Raw genomic sequence first — 25,206 nt, forward strand, 5'->3', positions numbered from 1 at the left:
GTATGTCATGTACACACATAATATGTATAGACACTAGTCTATTTTATCATTTGTACACGAATTTATTTTTAAGTTAAAATTTATCAAAACTTACACACAAAAAACACTTGTAGACCATATATGGCACGATTCAGTCAGAAGAAACGTAAACAAACATAAAGATACAGTACGAAGGTCTTCACTGCCCAGAATTAACCCCGGTACTTACTGCACGACCTAGTAATTTCACAGCCACCTCCTGTGGCCACTGCAGGCAGCTCAAGCATTGCAAGTGTTCACTTAAAACCCTCTGACTCTACGACACCTGAGCAGCTCTTCTCTTCAGCATATTGGGCATCAAGGTAAAAAGCATCTCATGTAATTTTTTGTGCTTCTCATATATTTTTCACTGTGCTTACTGCGATACTGTAAACCTTGAATAACATCATGGAACCCATACAAGATGCCACTAGTGATGCTGTACGTCTCACAAAAAGCAGAGAAAATGTACAACATTACAAGAAAAAGTTGAACTGCTTGAAATGTACTGCAGAATGGGGTCTGTAGCTGAAGTCGTCCTCCATTTCAGACAGTTGATCTTGTAAACAGATGATGTAAACTTATGGTATCAATCAGTACAGTACAGTATTGTAAATGTGTATCCCTGGTATTTCTCTGGGCTTCTATAAGGATACAGTAGTTATACACGTACTGTACGAAATACATGTTAATTGACTGACCATGTTATCAGTGAGGCTTCTAGTCAACAGTAGGGTATTAGTAAAGTTTTTTTTAAAGAAAAATCAAAATGTATTAAATTATTAGTCTGTGAACTAGTCCCTTCAAATGAATAGATATAAATGACAATTTGGAATTTTCTTTCTTTCTTTTTTTTTTTGAAAAGTAAATTTATTTCAGGTTAATGTGAGGGTACAAACAACTAGGTCAAAATAATTTGATTTTGTTAAGTACAGTCCCTCTTTTGGTTATGTCCCACACACAAAAGGTGTGCAATTATCCGGAGATTTTCAACTGCACAGTGGGCCGTTACCCCATAACCTCCAGGTTATTTAAAGAACAACTGTAATCAGTTTATTTGACATTTTCATTAGTGATTCTACAGTAATCATATACTGATTTCCCATTAAAAGAATTTACAATTATCTGATGAAATATTTGTCAATCTTATTAAAGACAAACTTTTTTAGTTCTTATCACTGTCACCATTCTCTTTAAAAGAAACTCTTTTAACACTGACTCATAAAGGTATATATACATATATATATATAGGAAAGTAAAACATGTCAAATTTAGAAGATAATATTAATGTTATATACTTAAAGCCAAAAGAAAGTAAATTAATTTTAAACAGATTTGATTATGATCAGGTAAATGTGAAAGGAGGCAACTTACAGAATCAGGTAAATATTCCTATATTCCTTCCTATAGTATGGCCCCAACTTACCATTTCAGCCTTGTGTCTACTACTTCTCCAGTTATAAACTACTCACCAGATGAATGGACAAATCTCTATTTTCTAAAATTCTTTTAAATGTTTTATTACTAAAAAGAAATTAATGTCAGTAGTGTTATTAAGATTCTACAAAATATTAACATAGAGAAAACATAGCACTTTACTAACAATATGTCCAAAGTTAAACAAAATTAGCTCTTTTTTAACAAATGGTTTGCATTATTACCTTTTGGAAAATATGCAGTTATTTAATAATCAATTAAATAGTACCTTCAGTAGCCTACAAGAAGGAAATTCTGGTAGAAAACGTAATTTATTCCTCCACAAATAAAGCAATTCCAGTGATTCCATGCCAGCTAGTTCAGGAGGTGTAGCTTCCAAGAGATTTGAACTACAGTCCAAGTGCTTCAGTCCTGTAATATATATTCAATGAAAACCAAAAGTATTAACTTCTGATTGTATACACTTTCTAAGAATGTGTGAGAAGTCACCACCGGGACTTAAGAACCTGTACCATCAGATACCATTATAATAATGAAGAATACTCAAATACCACTGAACTAAATAAATGTAAATCAACTTTTTGTGTTCAATTACAATTAAAAAGAAATAATATTAAAGCTAATATCAACATTTAAAAATAGTCTAGATTTAAAAAACAATGATCTCTGTTATAGTAGTCTATAAAATATACACTATTATTATTTCCTTTAATTACCTCTGCTTTAAAAAGAAAAACCTTACAGTAATTAATGACATATAAACATGGAAGCACCCTGGTTGCATCAATGGATGTCAAGAAACTCTGACCAACAGTGGTTTAGACACATCTGTAATTGTAGGCAAGTTGACTTTTCATCAGAACGCCTTGGATTGCTATACTGATTTCTTCCATCTATCTACACAGCTTCCCTCTCTCTTTTCCTGTCTTCGCTTTCTTTTTTTTAACAACATATCTTTTCTAACACCTGAACTAACACTCATGCTCAGACTTTACACTATAGCTTAAGAATGTCCTAACCTGCTGCATCTCTCTTACCTCCTGGATCTTTCTTTCTTAAAAAAGCAGAACACAAAACAAAAATGGGAAAAGTAAAAGTCTTCCTTAAGACTTCAATAAGCAGTTTTCTCCTGAATCCTTATTGCAAATTCCTCCATTTATCATGGCCTCTATATATTCTCCAAAACTCACTTTTAGCCCTCTAAAATGCATAGGCAATATGCATTTTGTAACTTACTTTCCTGTACTTTGAGCTCATCAAATGTAATATAATTCATGACTGGGTTGATATATTGTCTTGGATAGCTTTTCTTTTGCTACATAGAAAAGCTAACTGCTTTTCAAAACCAATGCAATACTACTGCTTTCAACTAATAATAATTTATATATTATTTGAGGAAAATACTCAAATCTAGTAAATTCTCTACAGAAAAAACTGTTTTAGAGTTAGAGACCATAATTTTCACAGACGTCTGCATTAAGAGCATTCACTGGGACTACAGCAGTATGTAGTGGAAAGCCCAGTGGGAATGGAGGAAGGATTTAAGATCTGGCTCTACAATTTACAGAATAATTTCTAAACCTACATTTATTTTTCTAAAAAAAGATAGGCAATCTTGGAATTCAGGCAAAACAAGACCATCTCTTGACATTATTACCTGTGGAGCACAAGGAGGCAGACAGCTATAATATAATCACACATCACAGATAGATTCCCCTGTAAAAGTGTAACAGCCTCTTGGTGAATGCTGAATGAATGAACAAAGACACAGCATAGCTCAAATCCTTATCAGTTTCTAGATATGTAATGTTAAGATTCATGATCATATTTTCTTTTCCTCTTGTTGATATGCCTGAGTATCTTCATAATGGCAATTCTTTAGGCAGTTACTAAACAATAATAATCTGGAGAAAATCTGACTAATTGCCTTTGTTTGCATTTACTACCATAAAAATCTCTTACTTTATTTCTCTGTAAGTACATTAAAACTTATTTTTCTAAATGTAAGTTGCACCAACTCCAATTTACATATTTTTAAAATAGAAAAGATTTACTTTTCATTCTACTTATTTCTGCTGGCAAGCTCTTCAACTGATTACTGGAAAGACTGAGTCGCACCAGACTAGACAGAGAAGAAAAACTAGCAGGAACAGTTGTAAGACGATTGTTCGAAAGATCCTTTAAAAAGAAAAAGACAGAAAGAATAAATGAGTAAATAATAAAAAAAAAAATGATCGCCAAAGGGAATTTCACATTTGGGAGGGATGGGGAAGGGACTGGGTCTTCCCTAAGCTTGTTTCAAACTCCTAAGCTCAAGTAATCCTCCCACCTAACTTTCCAAGTAGCTGGGACTACAAGTGCACTCCACCATGCCCAGCTTCTAGGATTTCAAAATTTTTAAGAAATTGTAACAAATAAGAAACTATTACAGAGGTGATAAGCTTTATAACCTTCATTCACTGACAAGTTCACAGATCATCACTCATTTCAATATTCTTTTTCAACATCTGCAGGCCCACTATGTGTCCATCAATGAAGTAGACAAGAATTAAAATGAATTCTGACTTCAAAAATATTTTACATAAAGGTTTCTATTAAAACTAAGTCACACTAAATCATACATCATGCTCTCCATGCATAAATCCATTCATCTGCCTAGTATTTACTGGCTACCTATAATAAATTAGGCACATTACTGAAAAACTGTAATGTGGAATGTAAAATATCTTTGTGAGAAAAAAATTCTGAAAGAAAAATTACTGAAAGAAAAATAAAGTGGAAAAATGGCCTTTAAATTTCTTGGAGGAAAAAGGTTTCCCTTGGTTCTTCTGCTGACCACATCTAGTCTGCTTTGGCTAAGACCAGATGTCTACTCTTTACTTTTCACTCATTCAAGTTTGACTGATTAAATCTCTATACAGAATGCTTTTTTTTTTTTTTTTAATCCTTATGTTTGTTTCCTCTTTAGCAGTTATATATGAACTTTTTTTTTGAAACTCCCTTCAAAAGACATAGTTATGAATGGGGTGATTTTTATAAATCTCACACAAATTAAGTGTAAAGTGCTCCACTAGCTATCCGCAACATGTTAAGCAGGACCAGTGGCAACCACGAATTGGAAAAAATGACTTCAACTATTCTCTAATGGTTCTCACATTTAATCTAACTTAAACAACTGTATTTTGTGACTGGATAATTTGAGAATATGAAAAAAAGTTAAAATACTGGATCAGGTCTTTTTGGGAATAACATACTGTTATGATTGTAATAACAATATATTATCATAATCTACAACATACAACATAATCTGCGATTCTAATACAAAAACTAAGAATCGAGAAATTGCTAATAAGTAAATATGTTGTAATATCAAAAGTTACTAATAATAAATGCTATTTGTTATCCTTGATAGGATTCTGAGACACTCCCTACCCCCCCCCCAAAAATCTCCACTAGTGTAAAAACTGGGGAAATCTGAATAAAATCTGACATTTAAATAGTATTATACCAATGTAAATTTCTGAGTTTTTACAAATGACCTGTGGTTACATAAAATTTTCACGCTACTAGAAGCTGGGTAAAGGGTATATAAGAACTTTTCTGATATATTTATAACTTTTCTATTAACCTAAATTTTTTTCCAAAGTAAAAACCTTAAAGTTACTAACAAAATTCAGAATTCTCAAAACATTTTTAAAAACACAAATTATTCCAATAAACTTTCCTCTAAATTCTAAACAACAGAATTACTAATGAAGTTAAATATTTATTGCAGTTAATTAAATTAGGTATAAAACATAAGTAGACCATATACATAAACACACTGTATACATGTGTATATAGATAGATATACAAATATATAAACAAATTTACAATTACTAGTTTAGCAATCTGAAATGCACCATTTCTGATAATCTACTCATGTTTCCACCATTTCAACCACATATACAATTGCTCAGCCTGATGAAAAACTAAACCAGCCCCAAACTATGTAAAAATTGGAAAATCACAACTTACTAAATCTTCTAAACTGGAAAGTTGTTCAAATCCCTCTGATATGCAAGAGAGCTCGTTATGCTGGAGATACAGGCCCTTCAGGTTCCTCAGGTTTGCAATCTCTCGGGGGAGTGTTTTCAGCTTGTTATGGCTATTGATTGATAAAGTAAGCACTGCCTATTTCAGCAACAGCACAATACATACTTACCAAAGGAATTTTTACATTAGGATCATTATAAAAATGAAATGTGGTTACTAACCACCCCCCCAATTTATATTTATTAAAATAACAGTAAACAAATTAGAGCTTCAAAGAAAAACAAAGAAATAAAGATTTTAACCAAACATGAATATGTGAATTTTTGATTACTTGCTTATAATGAACTCTTAATTTTATGTGTAACAGGAAATAACATACTAGACTCAATTTTTTATACTTTATCTGACTTCTAAAATTTTGTCAAAATATATACAAAGATGACATTACCATTACTTCACAAATAAAAGGGAGAAAATGGGAAATATAAGGGGCTTGCAACAACTTTAAATTACATTAGAATAAAACTGGTTGAAAATAAAAAGCCACAAGTGTCTTCAAAAATTAAAAACCATTAGAACTGTGATGTTCATCTGGCTGAGCTCTCTGGGTATTTGACAGAGACCCAGCGGGCAGAGATGCACTCTAGCCAGGTGTTTCCCCTTCTCCTTCCTGCTTGATCCCATTCTAAGACTCACATTGTAAGTGTCAGAATTCAAAGCTGAAGCTGCACCCTCTGTACATACTCTGGACTTGTAAAGGGAAGAGGCTCTATGTAGTAAACAATTAGTACCTTTTTATGTGTACATTTTAACAGATTTATGGTAATTTTATACTTTTCACCAAATGAGTACTGTTATTTGACTAAACTAGAGGACTGTTTTTCCTCTAACTAGTTAACTTGCCTCCAGAAAATGGATTTCACTATATTATGTTAAATAGATCTATAACATACTTAGTTTATAAGCCACAATTTTTCAAACTATGCTTGAAGTACCATTTGTTTCTTCTCTCAAATGGTATCACCCATGATCTCCTTTCGCATAATTAGAGTCTATTTAACACAGAAAAGCCAAAGTTATTCTTTCTTAACAGTCTGGGTGTGTATTAGAGGGCAAGCAGAGTTAGCTAGAACCTTAGCTGCCTCGTGACGCATGTACCTATCCATGAAAGTACTAGAGATACATCCATGGAATCCAGGAGTCCTTGGAAAAGTTTAAAAACTACTACTAATAAAAGCCATGAAAGTTTTCATTGTTAATGAAAGAATAGTTTTATATTTCTTCCTTATTGTTTAATACCTAGATATTTTTTAGACAAGCAAAATTAAAAGTTGAGATAAAAACAAAGAGTTTATTAAAATAACAACCACTAAAATTGTTACATAAAAATAATACAAAAGCATTTAAAAAAAAACAACTGGACTTAAATTTGAAAAACCAGAAGACATGTAGGTAACTCTAAAACCAAATAAAGACAAATTAAAAACTTAAAATTCTTATTCTGCTTTAACTACTTTCTGTGATAATACAAAGATATTTTCTAATGTTAGAAAAAAATTTAAAGAATATCAGGTTTACAACATTATAACAGCAATATTAGAAATAAATAAGCTTAAATCTTACCTGACATTAAGTTTCTGAAGATTTTCTAGTTCTCCTATAGCAGGAGGAAGGGATGTCAGCTGATTATCATGTATCTAAAAGTTATTAAAAGACAAAGTAAATATTACTAGTCTTACAATTAATTGGATACACAAGCTTTGCCATCATACAAAATTATTCACTAATAATCCCTTTCACCTGAGTGCCAATGAGCTGGATATTGGTAATGTGCCCTGTGTGTAGAAGAGCTGAAACTGTCCAAACTGCTATTCAGAAACCATGAAGTCAGGTCACCAATTTACATATTACAATTAAAAATAAATTTCACTACATTAAGTGGAGTTTCAATTTCAAATATGAGATGAAGAAAAAACTAACACAGGCCTCTGATAGAATGATATATGTCAACATATAAAACCTACATGAGAAGGGAGAAAGGGACTTCTCTCATGTTCTTATAAAGCCATCCTTTTGTAAGGTAGAAAGAACCTTAGAGTAAGTCAATACATTCATTTACAAATGAAGAAAATTAAAAAGCTCTCAGAAAATTTAGATCCTATTTTTCTACACATGAATTGGAGGATTCTGATGTTGCTAAGTAAAGTACACCAAGAGTCTATAGATTCTGAAATACACCACTCGTGTTCAACTCACCACCAATGGTAACTAGAGATTAACAAAGGTCCCTGAATAAAAACACAAAACTTTAATTTCAATAATTTAACTCAACTTGAAGGCAAGTTACAAAAAATATCTTAAGCACTTGCTTTAATGCCTAGAATATTAATTATAAAAATATTAAGAAAAAAGATGAGCAAAAGCATCTTGTTAAATACTAATTCTGTTTGTATGCAGTAACTCATTTAATTCTACAAACAATTTTTTTTTTTGGTTTTTGGCCGGGGCTAGGTTTGAACCCGCCACCTCCGGCATATGGGACGGGCGCCCTACTCCTTGAGCCACAGGTGCCGCCCCAATTCTACAAACAATTTTTAAAAGTAGTAAATAGTATCAGTCTGGTTACAGATATCGACACTGTGACACAGTGAAGTAGCTTCCTCAAGGCGACACAGCTACTGAGTGGCAGGGTCACAATTAGAAACTTGGTGTTCTAACCCTGAGCTTTTAACCATTATGCTATGCCTAACATTGGTAACTTCTACCAACTGAACATGAAAGCTTTTCTACTTACCAAACCCAAATTTAGCTTCAGAATCCCTTCTACTATACCCAAATTTGCGGTCAGTCAACTTACATCAAGAACAGTCAATGCAGGCAGGAGTCGGAGGTCATCCGTAAGTGACTGGAGTTTATTGTTTGATATAATTAGTTTGGTCAAATCTGTCTGCTCCCACCACCGCTCAGTAGCACCGAATGTAAGATTCTGATTAGCTTCCTCAGGGATATCGACATTTATTCTCCAGACACACTGAGGCACTATTCCCACCACCATTGTACAGGTGGGAGGAGGGGGACGGAAATAAGAAGCAGATACTAAGTGACATACTTTTGTAACAGTGATTCAGTTTATCTATTGAAAAACAATTTCTCAAACAAAAAAATCTCAAGTAAGTCAAAGAGTAAGAAATTTTAACTAGAGAGTTTATTTTATTCAAAAACAGACTATGTAATACATATTTTACATATTAACTCTCACTTTTAACTTCAACTTTTTTACTATATACATACACTGCACAGTATACATATAAGACAAATAAAGAAGGAATCTTACCATTTTGCTAACAGACTAACGGAGAAGGCGTGGAAATCAACATCTATATGCAATGGAAAATTTTAACAGAAGTACATATAAGGCTCCCAAAGGGTTAGTAATGCAATCTAATCACTAAGTATCTACCCAAACAAAAAAAAGCCATTTCACCATAAGGACATCTACCCTTGAGTATTTACAGCAGCCCAATTAACAACTGCAAGGATGGGAAACAACCCCAGTGCCCTTCCACACATGAATGGATTAACAAACTATGTATATGTAGACTGCTGAACACTCTTCAGCCTTAAAAAGATGGAGATTTTGTATCTTTTGCAACAAACTGGATGGATTTGGAGAACACGCTCCTATATAAAGTATCACAAGAATGAAAAAGTGAGTATCACATGTACTCAATACTAAGTTAAAAGTAGTAGATTAAAAACTACCTACTCAGGCGGCGCCTGTGGCTCAGTGAGTAGGGCACTGGCGCCATATACCAAGGGTGGCGGGATCGAACCCAGCCCCGGCCAAACTGCAACAAAAAAATACCCGGGCATTGTGGTGGGTGCCTGTAGCCCCAGCAACTAGGGAGCCTGAGGCAAGAGAATGGCCTAAGCCCAAGAGCTGGAGGTTGCTGTGAGCTGTGACACCACAGCACTCTACCCAGGGTGACAAAGTGAGACTCTGTCTCTACAAAAAAAAAAAACTACCTACTCACATGAGAGAAAAACTCAAACTCATGAGGGAGAAAGGGAGGTGGCTCAGCAAGTTACCACCAAGGGGAAGGAGGAATGGGTATGTACGCACACTTTCTACAATTTCAACTTTACCTTACAAATGCAAATGATGTAACCTGATCACGTCTACTTTATATTAATCTGAAATAAAAAAAATGAAATGGCTGGTAATAATAGCTAAAACTTACAAATACTTCTAACATCCTAACTCATTTACACCTCGTGACGACTGTGAGGTCGGTGCTATTACTAATCCCAACTAATGGATGTGAAATAGGAGGCACAGAGAGAATGCCAAATCTGGCCAGGGCCACGCCTCTAGTCAAGCAACAGAGGCAGAAGTGAAACCTTGTCAGAGCTCCATTATTTTGCTTTTGTTTTGCTTTCCATTTATATTTGGGAGAAACATCTGACTCTGGTGGCTACTCTCTGTTTTACTTGACAGGCAATTTTATTTCTTACCACACCACATAATATTGTGTTACTCTATTGCAGCAAACGATGATTTGTGTAACACAGTAAATAAGTCTGTACAAGTTGAAAAGGGAAAATCCATGTTGTCACCACAAAACTTAAGTTTCTAAAAGGTAGCTTGCTAAACTACTGCAGCAAAACTTTTAAATAGTCCTTCATTCCTTGTTAAAAGGGGAACTACACAAAGGAAAGATGGACCTTTGAGATCTACATGAAGGTAATCACTGGCTATTCCCTGCTGTCACTGTCATTTCAAAACCACCAAACCAAAGTTTCAAATTCAGGACACGAAAGAGCAGCTCTAGATGACTGATCTGATACAATGGTGTTATAGACAAAAAGCAACTCCTGAAAGCCATGAGACTTACACTCACTCAAAAATGAGCTGCTGACATTCATATTAGAATAAATCATAAGATCTCCCTCCTTCCGCCGTATCTCAGATTAGGCATTCTCTCTACTCTTCTGCCACTGAAACTTGAGGAAACACAGAATATGAATCTACTCGCATTCCTCTTTGTGGATCAAGGTTTATTTTTAAAGTAAAAGAAAACAAAATAATTTCACTCTTCCCAAATGATATGAAAGCCAAAGCACCATAAAATTTGTCATCATCATTATTTTGGTTTGTCGATATAGATTAAGTGAGTGAAAATGAGAAACACAGATCAGCCAGCAATTAGCATGTGAATTTACTGACATCAAAGGAGTTGACAGAAATGGCATCATTTATGTATTTGACTAAAAATAAACGCTACTCTCAGAAGAAAAGGGTACTAATGTGCCATATAGAGCTGGGTCACCTACAGAAAGCTCCGGGTGAGAGAGGGAAGCAAGACAAAACAACACATACACACACACACTCTCTCTAAAAAAAACATACATAGAAGCAGCTGTGTGATGAGCATGATCCCATTCCTAAAGAAGATGCATAGACAGATTGTGCGTGCATTTTTCTCTAACACCTATATGTAGACACATTAAGGCCATTATACCTAAAAAGCAATGTGTAACAACTGTCTTTTGGGGAGTGGAGTAAGGTGGGAAGCAGAAAAAATCTGCACACAATACAATAAACTTGTTACCAATCAACTATACTAAATGAGTGCTAATATTCTGTCATTATTATTTCAGGTATTTTTGTTACCAAACTTTATCTTTTTGGGAACTGCCGAAGGCATGGACAATTGTTGAGATTATCCTGTTATTGAACATATATCAATTTGCTTTTCTATAAACTATGACTTACTGATCATTCTTTTCCCCATTAATTATTTCTAAGGTATCCCAATTTCTTCCAGAACTTATAGCACCAAGATTCATGTCACTATTGTACTTCCCCCATATGAAGAACCACTAAAAGGTATACATATAGTCCTAATTACTGAGGAATTCTATGGAGCCATCCTAAAAATAGTTCACCAATTTATAAAATAGAAGCTACAAGGTAAAAATGAATGTCAATAGCATATAAATGTGAAAAAAATTACTATGGAGTTGGGTATTATGTAAAATTTCAAACATACACATAAATTTAAAGACCAGCATAATGAAAGAAAACTACATGTACCCATCACCGGGCTTTAAATGTCAGCGTTAACAATTATCAGTTCATGGCTAGTCCTGCTTCATTGATAATTCCATCCCACAATGATCTAAGCTACCATCTTAAGAAGCTTAAAATGAATTAATTAATTAAAATAAATTAAACCCAAAGAAAGCAGAATCAAGGTAATAAAAAGTGAAAATCAATGAGATAGAAAACAGACAAGTAATAGTGAAAAAACAAGCCGGTACCTAGTTCTTTGAAAAAGACCAGTAAAATTGATAAACCCTTAGCCAGACAGATGAAGAAAAAGAAACAAATTATCAAGATCAAGAATCAAAGTGAGACTGTCACTACAGATCCTACATATGTTAAAAGGATAAGAGTATATTTTGAACAGTTTTATGCCAATAAATCCAAAAATGTAGATGAAATGGACAAATTCCTTGAAAGGAAAAAACAAAAGGCACAACAGCAATAGAAAGTAACCTTTCATTTATTAAACTGAATTCGCAATTTAAAACATCCTCCAAAGAAAACTCCAGGCAGATGGCTAAACTGGTGAATTCTAACACATTTAAAGTAAAGATAATACTAATTTTACACAAACTCTTTTCTCTTTCAAAAAACAGAGGAAAGAATACTTCTCAATTTGTTCTATAAGGCCTGTATAAGCCTGATACCAACACCAAAGGCATTAAGAGAGACAAAAACTCCTAAAACAAACAAAAAACCAGACTGCAATATCCCTAATGATTATAGACCCCAAATTTCTTTTTATATATATACTGCTGAGTTTTTTTTTAATTTTATTTCAGATTAATACGAAGGTACAAATGTTTAGGTTTCTTTGTTTTCATTTCCAAGGTAAAGTTCAAGTAGTAGTTGAACCCTCCACCCCAAGTTTCTTAAGAAATTTAGCAACTTTTATAAAAAGGATAATATATCATGATATAGTGGAAGTTATCTTAGGAATGGAAGGCTGGTTTAACATTCAAAAATCAAGACAATCTACGGTATTAATGGAAAGCAGGGAATCTACGTCATATATATCATGACATAGTGGAAGTTAGGAATGGAAGGCTGGTTTAACATTCAAAAATCAAGACAATCTACTGTATTAATGGAAAGCAGGGAATCTACGTCATATATATCATGACATAGTGGAAGTTATCTTAGGAATGGAAGGCTGGTTTAACATTCAAAAATCAAGACAATCTACGGTATTAATGGAGAGCAGGGAATCTACGTCATATTTTCTTTCATTCTGCAAGTATTTGTCTGGACTACTTTATATGTAGCACAATAAGAAAGAAATCATGAGAAGGAAAATGGAAGGTTTTAATCACGGTTGTCTAAAAACTGAATACTATCAAGAAATAGAGGAAAGCATTACAGGAAGAATGCTGTATTTCTTAATCTGTGCGTCTACCTCCCTGCTACTCTTTCACCCCCCGCCCCCTACCCCCCACAAAGCAGATAACCACAAGAGCATCTGGCCATTCATTCATGGTATCCAGATTTGTGTCTTTACCAAGTTTTCTCAGGATGGCCTCAAATCTGAACTTAACGCAGCGTCTATCCTGATGCTCAATTTAGAAAACGTGCTCATTATTCCTTGTAATTAGGATTCTGCCCAACTGCATGCAGAAGAGGCTTTCAGCAAGTAAGAGTGGGACTCATTTTAAGCTCGCAAAAGGGCAGATAAAAAAGAAAACATAAAATTTTAGCTTTAGAGAAAGTATCAGTCCATCATGTGATAGCTAATTTCGTCACACATTATATCGTTTATCTCACATAATGTAGGAATCCCAGGAAGCCCCCCGTTTAAATTTTGGTTACATTCCCAATAGAGTCCCTGGACCAAAGATTGCTGGAGTCAGAGGAAGAGCCGAAATGGACTGTCCAAGCCAGTCGCCATGTAACGGATGCCTAGATTAGAGCACAGAGATCCTGGCTAGGGACCTAAGAAAGACAGCCAAAGCCAGGCCAGAAGAAAGGGAGGCTGTCTGGCCCAAGGCTTTGGGGCAGGACACACAATCCGGTCGTTACTTCTGGGGCTTACCTTCACTGAGGTTCCTACCCGACAGGTTTAACTGGCCGCTCTTCCTCGCCGCCTTCAACAGCCCCTGCGGTACTGAGGTACCGCAGTCCTTCGCGTCAGCTTTGAAACCCGCTCGAGGATCTGGCCTCGCTACTCCCTTCAGGCGCGACATGTTTAAACACCGCCCGAAGCAGCAGCTCCGCCCGTGAAGCTTACAGGCGGCGCCTAGAGTCGCCCCGCCCCCTTCGCCAGCGCGCGCTTCGCGCGCCGGGCTCGCGGCCGGGAGGGGGGCCTTCGCTTCCTGCGGCGCAGCCAGATGTCGTCATCCTCCGCGCCGGGGGCTGGAGGACGCAGGAGCCTGTTCCGTTGCCGGTGCTGGCCTAACGTCCTGGAATTACCTCACACAAGTAAGTGCGTTTAACGGACTTGCGGAGCCTTGGAGTTTATCCTTTGCACTGTTACTACCACTCCAACCTTCTCTTTGTGCTCCTGCCGCGGCGAGGGCGTCCGGAAGGGGTAGCCCTCTCTTCTCCCCTCTCCTGCTCTGAACGTGGGCCTTGGCTAAAACTTGAGACCTGGGCGCGGTCTGCAGCATCCCTGGACCCCAGCCCGTGTTTGTCGCTTGTGGTGGTGGCGCCTGAGCTCGGGCGTGCGGAGCGAAATAGATTTCCTGTTCTTCGGGTCGGTACTCTGACACCGTTCCCGGTGTTGTGTTATAATCCAGTATAGGAGGGAATGTGAAATGGAAGGGTTGGCAACGTAGAAGAAAAAGAAAAGCTTAAAATTCAGTAAGTGTTCTGTCCAACCGGAACAGTGTAGGGAGACAGGTACTGGCGCAAAATTTAGTGCAGCACAAACAGCTTGGATTGGGGAGCCCTAAAAATGCCAGTGCGGATTCCAGCTGCTGTTTTCCAAACTGTAACTTCAGGGATATTTCTGCCGCGTAAGGTTTTTGAAATAATTAGTGAAGAAAAAAGCTTACGTTTTGAGTGCTTAGTAAGGGAAGGGACTCGAGTTCAGAATTGGAAATGAAAATTTTGTTCCATCGGTGTTTCTTGGGAAATTAAAGTTTCCCTTTGAAATGTAAATTCATTCAGCAAGTAATTATTAAGTGTTTATCTCGCATGGTACGTACTGTCCTGGATGCTTGATTTTTCTCTTACCTGAAGTGATTTTATTTTAAAAGCATATGCCAAGAAATAACCATCCATTAAATCTACTGGTGATTGGTAGGATAGTTGGAAGATAGGATGACAGCCCTCTTAACAAATTCTGCGCCTTGCAGTTTTACTTGAGTCCATCTTCTTGCTACCAGTAAAATCCAGTTTTTCACACCCTATCCTTTTTCTTCTTCGTAGTTCACTGGAGTCTTTGACATTAAAAGTGAACAGCAGAAAACTACCAGAAGTTAGCCTACTAAGCCAGGAAAGACCCGGTTTTAAAGCAGAAGGACATAGCGACTTTGCAAGATCATTTTTATCAGTTTGTCTTGATAATAATGACAATAGCTACCTTATTGAGCCCTTATTAGGTGCTAGGCTCAGTGCTAAAAGAACCTCTGTTCGCTATTAATTATTTAATACTATAACCAATTTTGCAGATGGAGAAATTGATGTTAAAAGGGGCTAAAAAAACTTAACCTTAGATCACAAGTTTCTTTAAGTGATGTGACGGAGAATTTGAACCTGAATCCATCTCCAAAACCGTAGTCGTTAACCACATGACTTGCCTAATAGCTTTTCATAATTTCCAACTTGCTTTTTTTAATTCTGGGATCGTTTTAAGAGACGCTTCAGTTTTGAAGAGATTTATTAGGGAACAACCTTTTTCTCTTTTGTAGGGAGTAACAGCCTACTTTTGGAGAATGAGTTGCTCAAGTATAAAAATTCATGATAATCACCCCTGCCCCTACAATGAATCTTCTTTAGTTCAACTTATTTAAAAATAACAACAAAGTATAATTTTTTTATTCTTTTGTTCTTGAAGTGAAATACTTTATTATTGACATTTTACAATACTATGTCAAAACATTGTTTCTTTTTTAAAAGAGAGGCATATGTTTAATGGCAAAGTAATTCTGAAAAATCCAGATGGCCTTATATTTGTGATAAACCTCAGTGGATATAAACGGATACATGTAAAGAATTTACCAGTATACAGGGTGGCCATAAAGTTCGTGTGCGATTCAAAGTAGTTATTTTAAATTGACTATTATAGATATTTTAAAATAGACTATTTTAAATTGTGCACGATTTTTATGGCCGCTCTGTATGTCTACCGTATAAAATGTATTTTGATTATGTAGTAAGTGCAGATTAGGTGAATGACAGGGAAATGTGACTGTGCACTTGGGCAAACTAAATGTTTTATCTCAGATTTGATAGAAACTGAAAGCTAAGTGACTTGAATTGAGTTTCTTTATGAAAAAGCAGTTTTATCCACATTCAATTACATTAGTAAGAATTAGCTTTGTACTTCAATCGCATTACTTGAAGAGACTGCATTAAAGGCAGTCAAAAACCCTAACCTCTTTTTAACACTGGTATTTAGTCAAAGTATTTACTTTTTTTTTTTAAATGGACTTTATATATACATCATTAAAATAATAGGAAATGGTTGTTCCTGTCAGGGCTGGAGAGTACTGCATAGTTAGAATTGTCAGCTACAATTTGTTGTATCTATTTTATTTAAGTAGTGGAAGGTTTTACTCTTCAAGTTTCTTAGCTAAACGAAAAAAAGTTAAGAAACCAAATACTGTATGTGTTAAACCTAAGAATTATATTGGCCAAAGAATGCTCTTCCGTTACATAATGGAAAGTATGACGTTTATCAAAGTATGAGAGCAGATTGTCTTAACCATTAAAATTTAATAAGATACTTTCAGGTGTGGCTGTATTACTCTTGCAAACGTGTTAGATTTTTTTTCCAAAAGCAAAAGGTAAGTGTGAAATTGTAGTAAAGGAAAACAGTTAATGTGTGCAGATTTTTGAAGCATATTTGCTAAGAAAACAGAATCACGTAAGAGCAAAACGTGCATGGTGTCTCTAAAGTCACCACCATGAGGAAAAAGGGAAATTGTAGCAAAACATACTTTTATTTATAAAACATTGATTACAAAATTTTACAAAATATTTACAAAGTATTCTCTGTGTTGGACACCTTTGTAAAATTTTATAATGAATATTTTGTAAATAAAGGTACATTTAGCTAACATCTCCTTTTTCCACAGGTATGGGGACTTTGGGGTAACTTTTGGGACACCCTATATTTCTTTGAAGGAAGTGCATATTTTCCATGTTTATTCATTGTTTCAGATGTGGCTTCGAATTGTATTATGTTGATTGCAGTTAAGTTTGGTTAATTTCTTCCATCAGAAAACAATTGCCACTTTCTTTCTCATCCATTTTCTTCTGGATTATAGGTTTATATATTTGTATTTTCCCTTTGCTTCTCATCATGCTCATGAATCATGAAGTAGTTAGCTTGCTTAGGGCAGTGATTTTTCAACCAGTGTGCCCTGGAAAATTTTTAAAGATCATTCATTAAATTATTTTCAGAAGAAGTTCATAGTGTGGTAAGTATATTCTTTCATTTACCCTTTTTTTTTTTTGGATCAACATAATTCAGGTGTGCTGTGAGATAAAGAAGGTTGAAAAATACTGCTCTAGGGGCGGCGCCTGTGGCTCAGTCGGTGGGGCGCCGGCCCCATGTACCGAGGGTGGCGGGTGCCTGTAGTCCCAGCTGCTCGGGAGGCTGAGGCAAGAGAATCGCTTGAGCCCAGGAGTTGGAGGTTGCTGTGAGCTGTGTGAGGCCATGGCACTCTACCGAGGGCCATAAAGTGGGACTCTGTCTCTACAAAAAAAAAAAAAAAAAAAGAAAAATACTGCTCTAGGAGATTTAATATTTGATTTTGTTCTCTACTTTTGATTCAAAAACTTTTAACCCCTCAGATTTAGGAAAATAGCATTTTTATTTCCTCCTATAGAAAGACTTCACATGTTAGCGTTTTTCACTAGAAGAAAGGTGGAAGAACTAGTAAAAAAAAAAAATCAAATGTACTTTTGTCTTTTTTTTGTTGTTGAAAAAGAGAAACCAAAACGTGGACGGTGGTAAACTAATCCTGCTTGTGTCGTGTTTTTTTAAAAGCACTATGGTAGGAGATTTGTTTATTGATTGTTGTAAAAGCAACTGGGAATATTAGGAAATATTTCCAGTGATTACTATTACTAATTTCTAATAGCTAATGCAATAGTCTTGTTCTTTTTTCCAAGATTAATATGTTCTGCAATTTAAGCCCAAATTTTAATATTATTTGGGTTTTACGATTTTTTTTCTTTGAATGGTAAAGTAAAACAGAGGAAGAGTTAAGGCACCAAACCCTATTTATTTCAGTGTCATTCTCTGTTAGTGCTGGTACAGGCAAACCATTACCAGGGAAGTCTAAGAATCAATTACAGTCAAAATCTGCTCTTTTAAAATTTGACTTTATATCACCCCCTACAAAGATTTTTGTTCAATTGGATTCAGCTTTCAGCTTCATTTACTTTTGAAAGGAAAAGAAAAAAACGTTTATAAATGTCAAATACTGTTCTGTATGAACAAAGCTCCCCTACAGTTTTAATAAGACACAATATGGTCCTTGAAGCTTTATGCTTAGTGTCAACTTAATAAGAGGGAAAAATATGAATAACTTGGTAGATTGTTACAATCACAATCAATAGATTGTTAATGTATAATTTGATGCTCAGACTTGTAGGGTGTATATTTGTACTCACAATTGTAATTTGACATATGCCAGTTTAACTTACCAGAATACCTTCAAGACTGCCAACAGTTCTTTTTCTACTTGAGTTTTCCCCCATCCTTTAACATATCACAGTTATGAATACTTCAATAATTGAAAAGTGCCCATCATTGCGGTATTGAAATATTAGTAGACGTTTAAATACTTGGTACCTACAATGCAGATCTGTGATCTCAGTCTTCTTCATCATAGGTACGTATCTTTCACTAAATGCTAAGTTTATCAGCCATTAATACAACTTTGTTTACTTACCATTGTAGAGATGCCAACCTTGTTTGCTTAGAAATATCACCTCTGTACCATCTCCTCCCTCCCTCAAAATAATTACTTTATCTATGTCTCAAGTGTTTTAAACTAAAATCTGAGCTAATTGTGGCTCGAAACTCACTGCAGTTCATAATTTCAAGTGACTGGCATGGTAATTAGGGGAAAAAAGTATATGGCCTTTTAAAACTATTTACTATGTTTTTAATCTGTCACTTGTCAGGAATTCAGATCGGATAATGTACTTAGTTATATTTTGCTTTTTTTTAAATTTGTGCTTTGGTCATTTGATGGTTTGTTTTTGTGACTTACATCATAATACATTGAATATTAATCAAGGATATATTCAGTTTTGCAAATAAGAATAATACTCTTGCTCTTAAAATGTGGGAAAGTAATTGAACCTTCCTCAGAAGAGTTTTCCATGGAAAAGTCTTTTTTTTTTTTTTTTTGAGTTTCATGGGTAGAGGGCAGTGTCATCATGGTAGCGCACTGTAATTTCAAACTCGTGGGCTCAAGAGATGCAGCCTCCTGAGTAGGTGGGATTGGAGGTTCATCCGTAAGGCCTGACTAATTTTTCTACTTCTAGTAGAGGTCTCACTCCTGCTCAGGCTACTCTTAAACTCCTGACTTCAAGCCATCTTCCTGCCTCAGCCTTCAAAGAATGCTAGGATTATAGGCATGAGCCACTATGCCTACCAGTATTTGTGTCTTAATCAAAAAAAAAGGAATATTTTGTTTAGACATTATCTGACTGTGCATGGTATTAGCAATATACTGCTTTGGGATCAAAATGATTACAAAGATTTGAAATCTGCTTATATTGGTGTTGTGTTTGCATTTGTGTAGCCGCCTCTTAAATGAGAGAGGGCATTTAGTAATAGTATAATTCATTTCCTTACTATAACTTAACCATTTACAAAGAATTATCATAGCAATTTAATTTTGCCAATAATGCTGTGAGGTAAGACAAGTCTTACTATTATTCATCCATTAGTAAGGAAATGGAGAGTTGAAAGCCACCTTTCCTGTGATGGTTTATAACATTTGTTGAGTGCCCATGTGCAGAGCACTCTGGTGAGTGGTTCATATCCATAATATTCCTAATCTTAGAAACTTTATATGGCGTCATTATTTCCATTTTTCATTTGAAGGTGCACATTAGCTCACACGACTAATCAGAGGAAGTATGTATAATAGTTGAGAATATCCATGGGTCGTGAAGTGGGAGGGGGGCAGAATGGAGACCACCTTTTTTTTTTTTTTTACATTTGTAGAGTTTGAGCAGTTAACAGTAAGGATTTATCACCATACAATAATTTTTAATATGCTTCCAAAATAACCTATGTTAAAATGTGAAATCTAAAATAAGAAACTTCTCACTGTGAGTTGTATCTTTCACGTGAGTGATAAAGCAGAATTAGTCTAGGGTACTAACCTAAAGGAGAATGATGGTACAAGATGGAGCCCAGTGGAGAGTAACAGTCTGTTTTCAAAATGGAAGATTTTTATTGAATAAAGAACCTGAAACCAATCATTATCATTCCCACCTTATATGTTTAATTTTTTCTGTATTTATTATGACAAGAGATGGTAGAGATACAGTACCAGGTTTGTTTTGCTTTTTAATCCCTGCTTACTCCACTGTTACTGCTCTACACCTGCAGCAAGTTGCCTAACTTCTATAAGCCTTAGTTTCTTTATCTGTAGAGCAGGCATTGCCATGGTAGTTAATCTTTTTCTAAGCATTTGTATTAGCATTTTCACTCATCCTAACAACAACCCCAGACAGGTGGACATCATTATTATTATTATCCCCCTAATTGAGATAAGAAAACATAGGCACAAAGTACTGAGGTAGAAGTCGCACAATTACCTGAATTGCTGGTCCAGCCCCTTCTGGTTGACTCCAGGGTCTGCATTATTGAGTCTAGCATCTTTCAAGTGTTATGAGGATGAAAGACCATTTTAAAAGCATTCAGTTAATGTAATTCAGTCTTACTACTGAATTGGAGTACACTTTCATTTTTTGCATTTTTTTAAGTCTTTAAAAATAAATTTCCTTCATGAAGAGAAAGTTAATTTTACCACATAAGGGGAAAAAGTTAAAGGTTAAATGGTGCAAATGTGTAATTCCTTCATTAAGAAAAACTAATTTTAAAATTCTGGAAACTGTTTACTTAAATAGTTTCTACCAGATGTTTTTCTGTTGGATTCTTGTTTTGTTTTGTTTTGTTTAAAGATTGTGAAGCATTTCTTCCAATGGCCTTTTCTCAATTGAGACTCCAAAAGAATCTTGTATAACCTAAAGGTGGTATTGAAAAGTCTCTGTGTGGAACTTCCACAGCCAAATGTTTCTTTTGGTCTGATTCAGTCAAAAAGACAAGCACATCTGTACAGATAAACTGTAATTTCGCCAAGTGATCCATATGCACTCCAGCTGAGAAGGCTGTACACCTGGATGCAGGCAACAACATAATGCTCAGACCACTGCTGCTTCCATGTTAATCATAAAAACAAAACTGAAAAATGGGCACATAACAGATTTTTTGCCTACAGTTTCAGGATGTTCATGGACTCTACTTGTCAATTTAAAAGCAAATATAGAGGCGGCGCCTGTGGCTCAGTCGGTAAGGCGCCAGCCCCATATACCGAGGGTGGCGGGTTCGAGCCCGGCCCGGCCAAACTGCAAAACCAAAAAAATGGCCGGCCGTTGTGGCGGGCGCCTGTGGTCCCAGCTGCTCGGGAGGCTGAGGCAAGAGAATCGCTTAAGCCCAGGAGTTGGAGGTTGCTGTGAGCTGTGTGAGGCCACGGCACTCTACCAAGTGAGACTCTGTCTCTACAAAAAATAAAAAAATAAAATAAAAGCAAATATAGAATTCCTATTGTCGGTGGACAATACAGATTCAACCATATGAAACAAGTATAGTAGAACCTTCATGGTTGATCATCTCCCTAAATTGACCACCTCCTTAAGCAGACCTAATTTTCGTAGACCAGACATGAACCACATGTACGTATCAGTACAATAGGCCTAGTTCCTCATTTGACCAGTTCTGTATATGTTGACTGGTTTGTAATGGTTCCTTGGGTGTCAGCCTTACTGTATTTGTAAATAAACTTCCAATAGACTTATTTCCTGTCCTGGTGAGCATGCGTGTGCCTGTGTGCATCCACCTGTCTGTCGTTTCTCTAATGCTAGTTCATCCTCTATCGTCTCCCTTTCATTTAGATGAGGAAGAAGAAAGGGAAGCCTGGGACTTGCATGGATGTTAGTGTTTATAGAATTATCTAAGTTTATAGAATTAGAGGTAAAAGTATAACTAAACAGAATTGAAAAGTGAAATATATCTGCAGATAAGTTTTTTTTTAGTTCTGGATTTGTAAGCAGCAATTTATTTCCTCGGTTTTTCTGTTTCTCTCTCTCTTTTTTTTTTAAGGTACTGGGTTGAATTCTGTTAGCTGGGCTGGAGTACAGTGGCCCCACCTTGAACTCCTGGGCTCAAGTGATCCTCCCACTTCAACCTCTCAGTTACTTAGGACTACAGACAAACACCACCAGGCCCAGCTGATTTTTTTTTTTTTTTTTTTTTAATTTTTTAGGGAGACAGTCTTACTATGTTGCCCAGATTGGTCTTGAACTCCTGGCCTCAAGTGATCCTCCAAAGTGCTGGGATCAAGGCTTGAGGCACCACTCCTGGCCTTCCTTATGTTTTTCATATTGCTATCTAGCTACAGGGGAAAAAAAATTACAGCCAAATACTTTGTAAGTTTACTGCAACCAAATTTCCCTCTAAATCTAGCAAATACATGGCTGTCTTCATTCACAAAGATTTTACTGTATGCATATTTACTTAAGCCACCCGCCTTACAGTGTGGGCAGAGGTCATACGAGACATTTGTAAAATGTGTCTAGAACATTGATGATACTCATTTAATTTTTGTCAAATACTGGCTTTGTTGCAGTATAATACTGTTAGAACAAAGATTAATAATTACCTTCCCTGTCTTCAAAAAGTTTATTTGCTTGCGCTTGGACGGGGGGTCTTTTTAAAAACCAATTTGATTAAAGGCCTGTTGCTTGTGCAGATTTGCAAAATTGTGTCATTTGGAAGTACTCCACTGTCTTTTCCATTAGTATGAACAAAAGTGGCTATAAAGACAAAAGTGTCTTAATTTATTCACCTGGGAACATGGTATCCAGCAAGTAGTGATTGTGCCTACCTGTGTCTATTCTCTTCTATCTGAAGAACTTCTGAGTACACAGATCTCTTTAGAAGCTTGAGACTGGGAAGAACTAGACCTTGTTCGTTATGACTAAGAGGATTGGTGGTGTTTTGAGGATTTGAAGGTAAAGCATTACCTTCACATTCTGTGTTGTGAAAGCCTGTCTGAAACCATGTACTTTTCCCATAATATTACTCTGTAGCCAAAATGACAGGTTATTTTTTGCTGTGAATTAGAAATTTCACTAACTCTTAGTAAAAATGGTAATCTCTATCATTCAAGTATAACTGGAAGCCTTCCCTAACCACTTCCAGAGATGAGCTAAGTGACCCTTCTCTGTGCATACTTCACTTCACTTTCCACATGACAGGATTTCTTTATAATTCTCTGAAATACAACAGAGAATGGTCTTCTTACTTTACAAGCTTCAAACTTGTTATTATCCTTAGGGCCTTTCTGATTTGTTATTTCCCCTGTATGGCATGCTTTTTTCCCAGAAATTCAAATGGCTTGCTTCCTTCTTTAACTACCACCTTCTCCCCCAGCTCCTGTCCTGCTTTATTTCATCACCACACATTACTCCTGACATCTTTGCTTTGTTTTTTGAGAGTTCGCCATACTAGACCTGAAGTTTTATGAGATGAGAGACATTGACTTCCGTTTCCATGCTCTATTTCTAACAGTTAGAAAATCCTTGGAATATAGGTACATAATATTTGAAGAAAGTTGTGAAGTTTTCTACTGCCCCTTAAGATAATTGGAGATAGAGTGAATGAGGCAGTCATGATAAAGTCTTGTTCAATGAGAGCCTAAATAAATATGAATTGATTTAAAACTAGTATAGTTTGGCTGTATTTGTTAATTGCTTTGATATATTAGTTATTTGCCTTTAGGTAAATATTCTTTTTCTATGGGAAACAGACAAAATGTAAGGTAGTTAATTATTTCATCTATTTATTGGACATGTAAGGATCTTCATTTGACTGATGAGGAAACTGAGATAGGTTCTGAGAAGTGAAGTGAGATTTCCTTGAATCACATGCTTCATAGCAGGGCTAATATTATAAGCCACTCTTCTGACTTTTAAGTTCAGTATTTTTTTAGCTGCTAGATAATTTGAAAATAAAATATTTAAAATCCTCTTTGTTTAAATAAAGTTAGTTTTCCACTTTGTTTCTCCACATAAAGCATTTTTTTTATATGTTCAGGAAGTTATGATACATAAATTTGGCTTCTGGTTTAAAGGATTTTATCACAGAACTATCTTTTTCTTTTGTTTGAATTCATAATTTTAATTATGAAATATGTCAAATATACAGAAATAAAGTGTAGAATAATATAAAAAGATTCTGTGTACCCAACACGGAGAATAAACAGATAACACTTGAGAAAAAAAGAAACCAGATGAACCCTTCCTTTATGTTGTTTTTCCCTGTATTGTTGAACATTGGAGCATGCTTGGCATGCAATAGGCATGGATGATAAATACTGAACAGTTAAGAATGTTTAATGGCAGTTCTATACATCTGATTCAAAATGAGAAAATAAATCACCAATCTTTGTATTCACAGTACTCATTTATGAGTGACGTGCAGTGAATTCCAGGCAGCTCATATATAAGTTGACCTCCATATCTGCATCCTTGGATTTAACTCCTATCAAAAGTGTTTGAAAAAAATTTTAAATAAAGTACAGCAATAAAAATAATACAAATTTAATAAAACAGTATAGCTATTTATATAGCATTTACATTACATTAGGTATTATAGGCTGAGTGTTCCTAATCTAGAAACCTTAAGTGCTCTAAAATCTGAGACTTTTGAGCACCTAAATGTGATACTCAAAGTAAATGCTCATTGGGGCTTTTCAGATTTCACATTTTTAGATTAAAGATTTTGAACCCACAAATCCTGTACGATATAGATATTTCATAATCTGAAGAAATTCGAAATCTGAAACACTTTTGTTTCTAAGCATTTTCAATAAGAGATTCTCAACCTGTATAAGTAATCCAGAGATGTTTTAAAGTGTAGGAGCGGTTAGGCTTAGGATATACGTAAATACGATTGTCCATAGGCATATTCCTGGGGGATTGGTTCCTGGACGTCGGTAGATACCAAGGTCCCCAGACGTGCAAGTTCTTTACATAAAATGTAATGTGTGCATATTCTCTCATATACTTTAAAATATCTCTAAATTACAAATCACAGTAACTTTTTTTTTTTTTGAGACAGAGTCTCACTACGTTGCCCTCGGTAGAGTGCCGTGGCGTCACAGCTCACAGCAACCTCAAACTCTTGGGCT

The 25,206-nt window shown here is 35.5% G+C and overlaps 2 protein-coding genes across 3 annotated transcripts in view; one reads left to right on the forward strand and one right to left on the reverse strand.

The window, feature by feature from the left end:
* The window catches only part of LRRC40 (leucine rich repeat containing 40), a 35,304-nt gene extending 21,484 nt beyond the window's left edge, over positions 1-13,820 (reverse strand). The window contains exons 1-6 of the mRNA XM_053590332.1: positions 13,629-13,820; positions 8,348-8,529; positions 7,114-7,187; positions 5,473-5,602; positions 3,510-3,633; positions 1,724-1,866 (exon numbers count right to left, since the gene is read on the reverse strand). Of these exons, the coding sequence (XP_053446307.1) occupies positions 1,724-1,866; positions 3,510-3,633; positions 5,473-5,602; positions 7,114-7,187; positions 8,348-8,529; positions 13,629-13,779 (804 nt within the window). The 5' untranslated portion in view covers positions 13,780-13,820. The remainder of the gene's footprint in view (positions 1-1,723; positions 1,867-3,509; positions 3,634-5,472; positions 5,603-7,113; positions 7,188-8,347; positions 8,530-13,628) is intronic.
* A 95-nt stretch (positions 13,821-13,915) lies between these two features.
* SRSF11 (serine and arginine rich splicing factor 11) overlaps positions 13,916-25,206 on the forward strand; it is a 41,011-nt gene continuing 29,720 nt past the window's right edge. For both annotated transcript variants that reach the window (XM_053590334.1, XM_053590336.1), the window contains exon 1: positions 13,916-14,014. The gene's annotated coding sequence lies outside the window, so the exon portion shown is untranslated. The remainder of the gene's footprint in view (positions 14,015-25,206) is intronic.

This window comes from Nycticebus coucang, chromosome 5 (genome assembly GCF_027406575.1).
Source record: "Nycticebus coucang isolate mNycCou1 chromosome 5, mNycCou1.pri, whole genome shotgun sequence".
In the NCBI taxonomy this organism is placed as follows: Eukaryota; Metazoa; Chordata; class Mammalia; order Primates; family Lorisidae; genus Nycticebus; species Nycticebus coucang.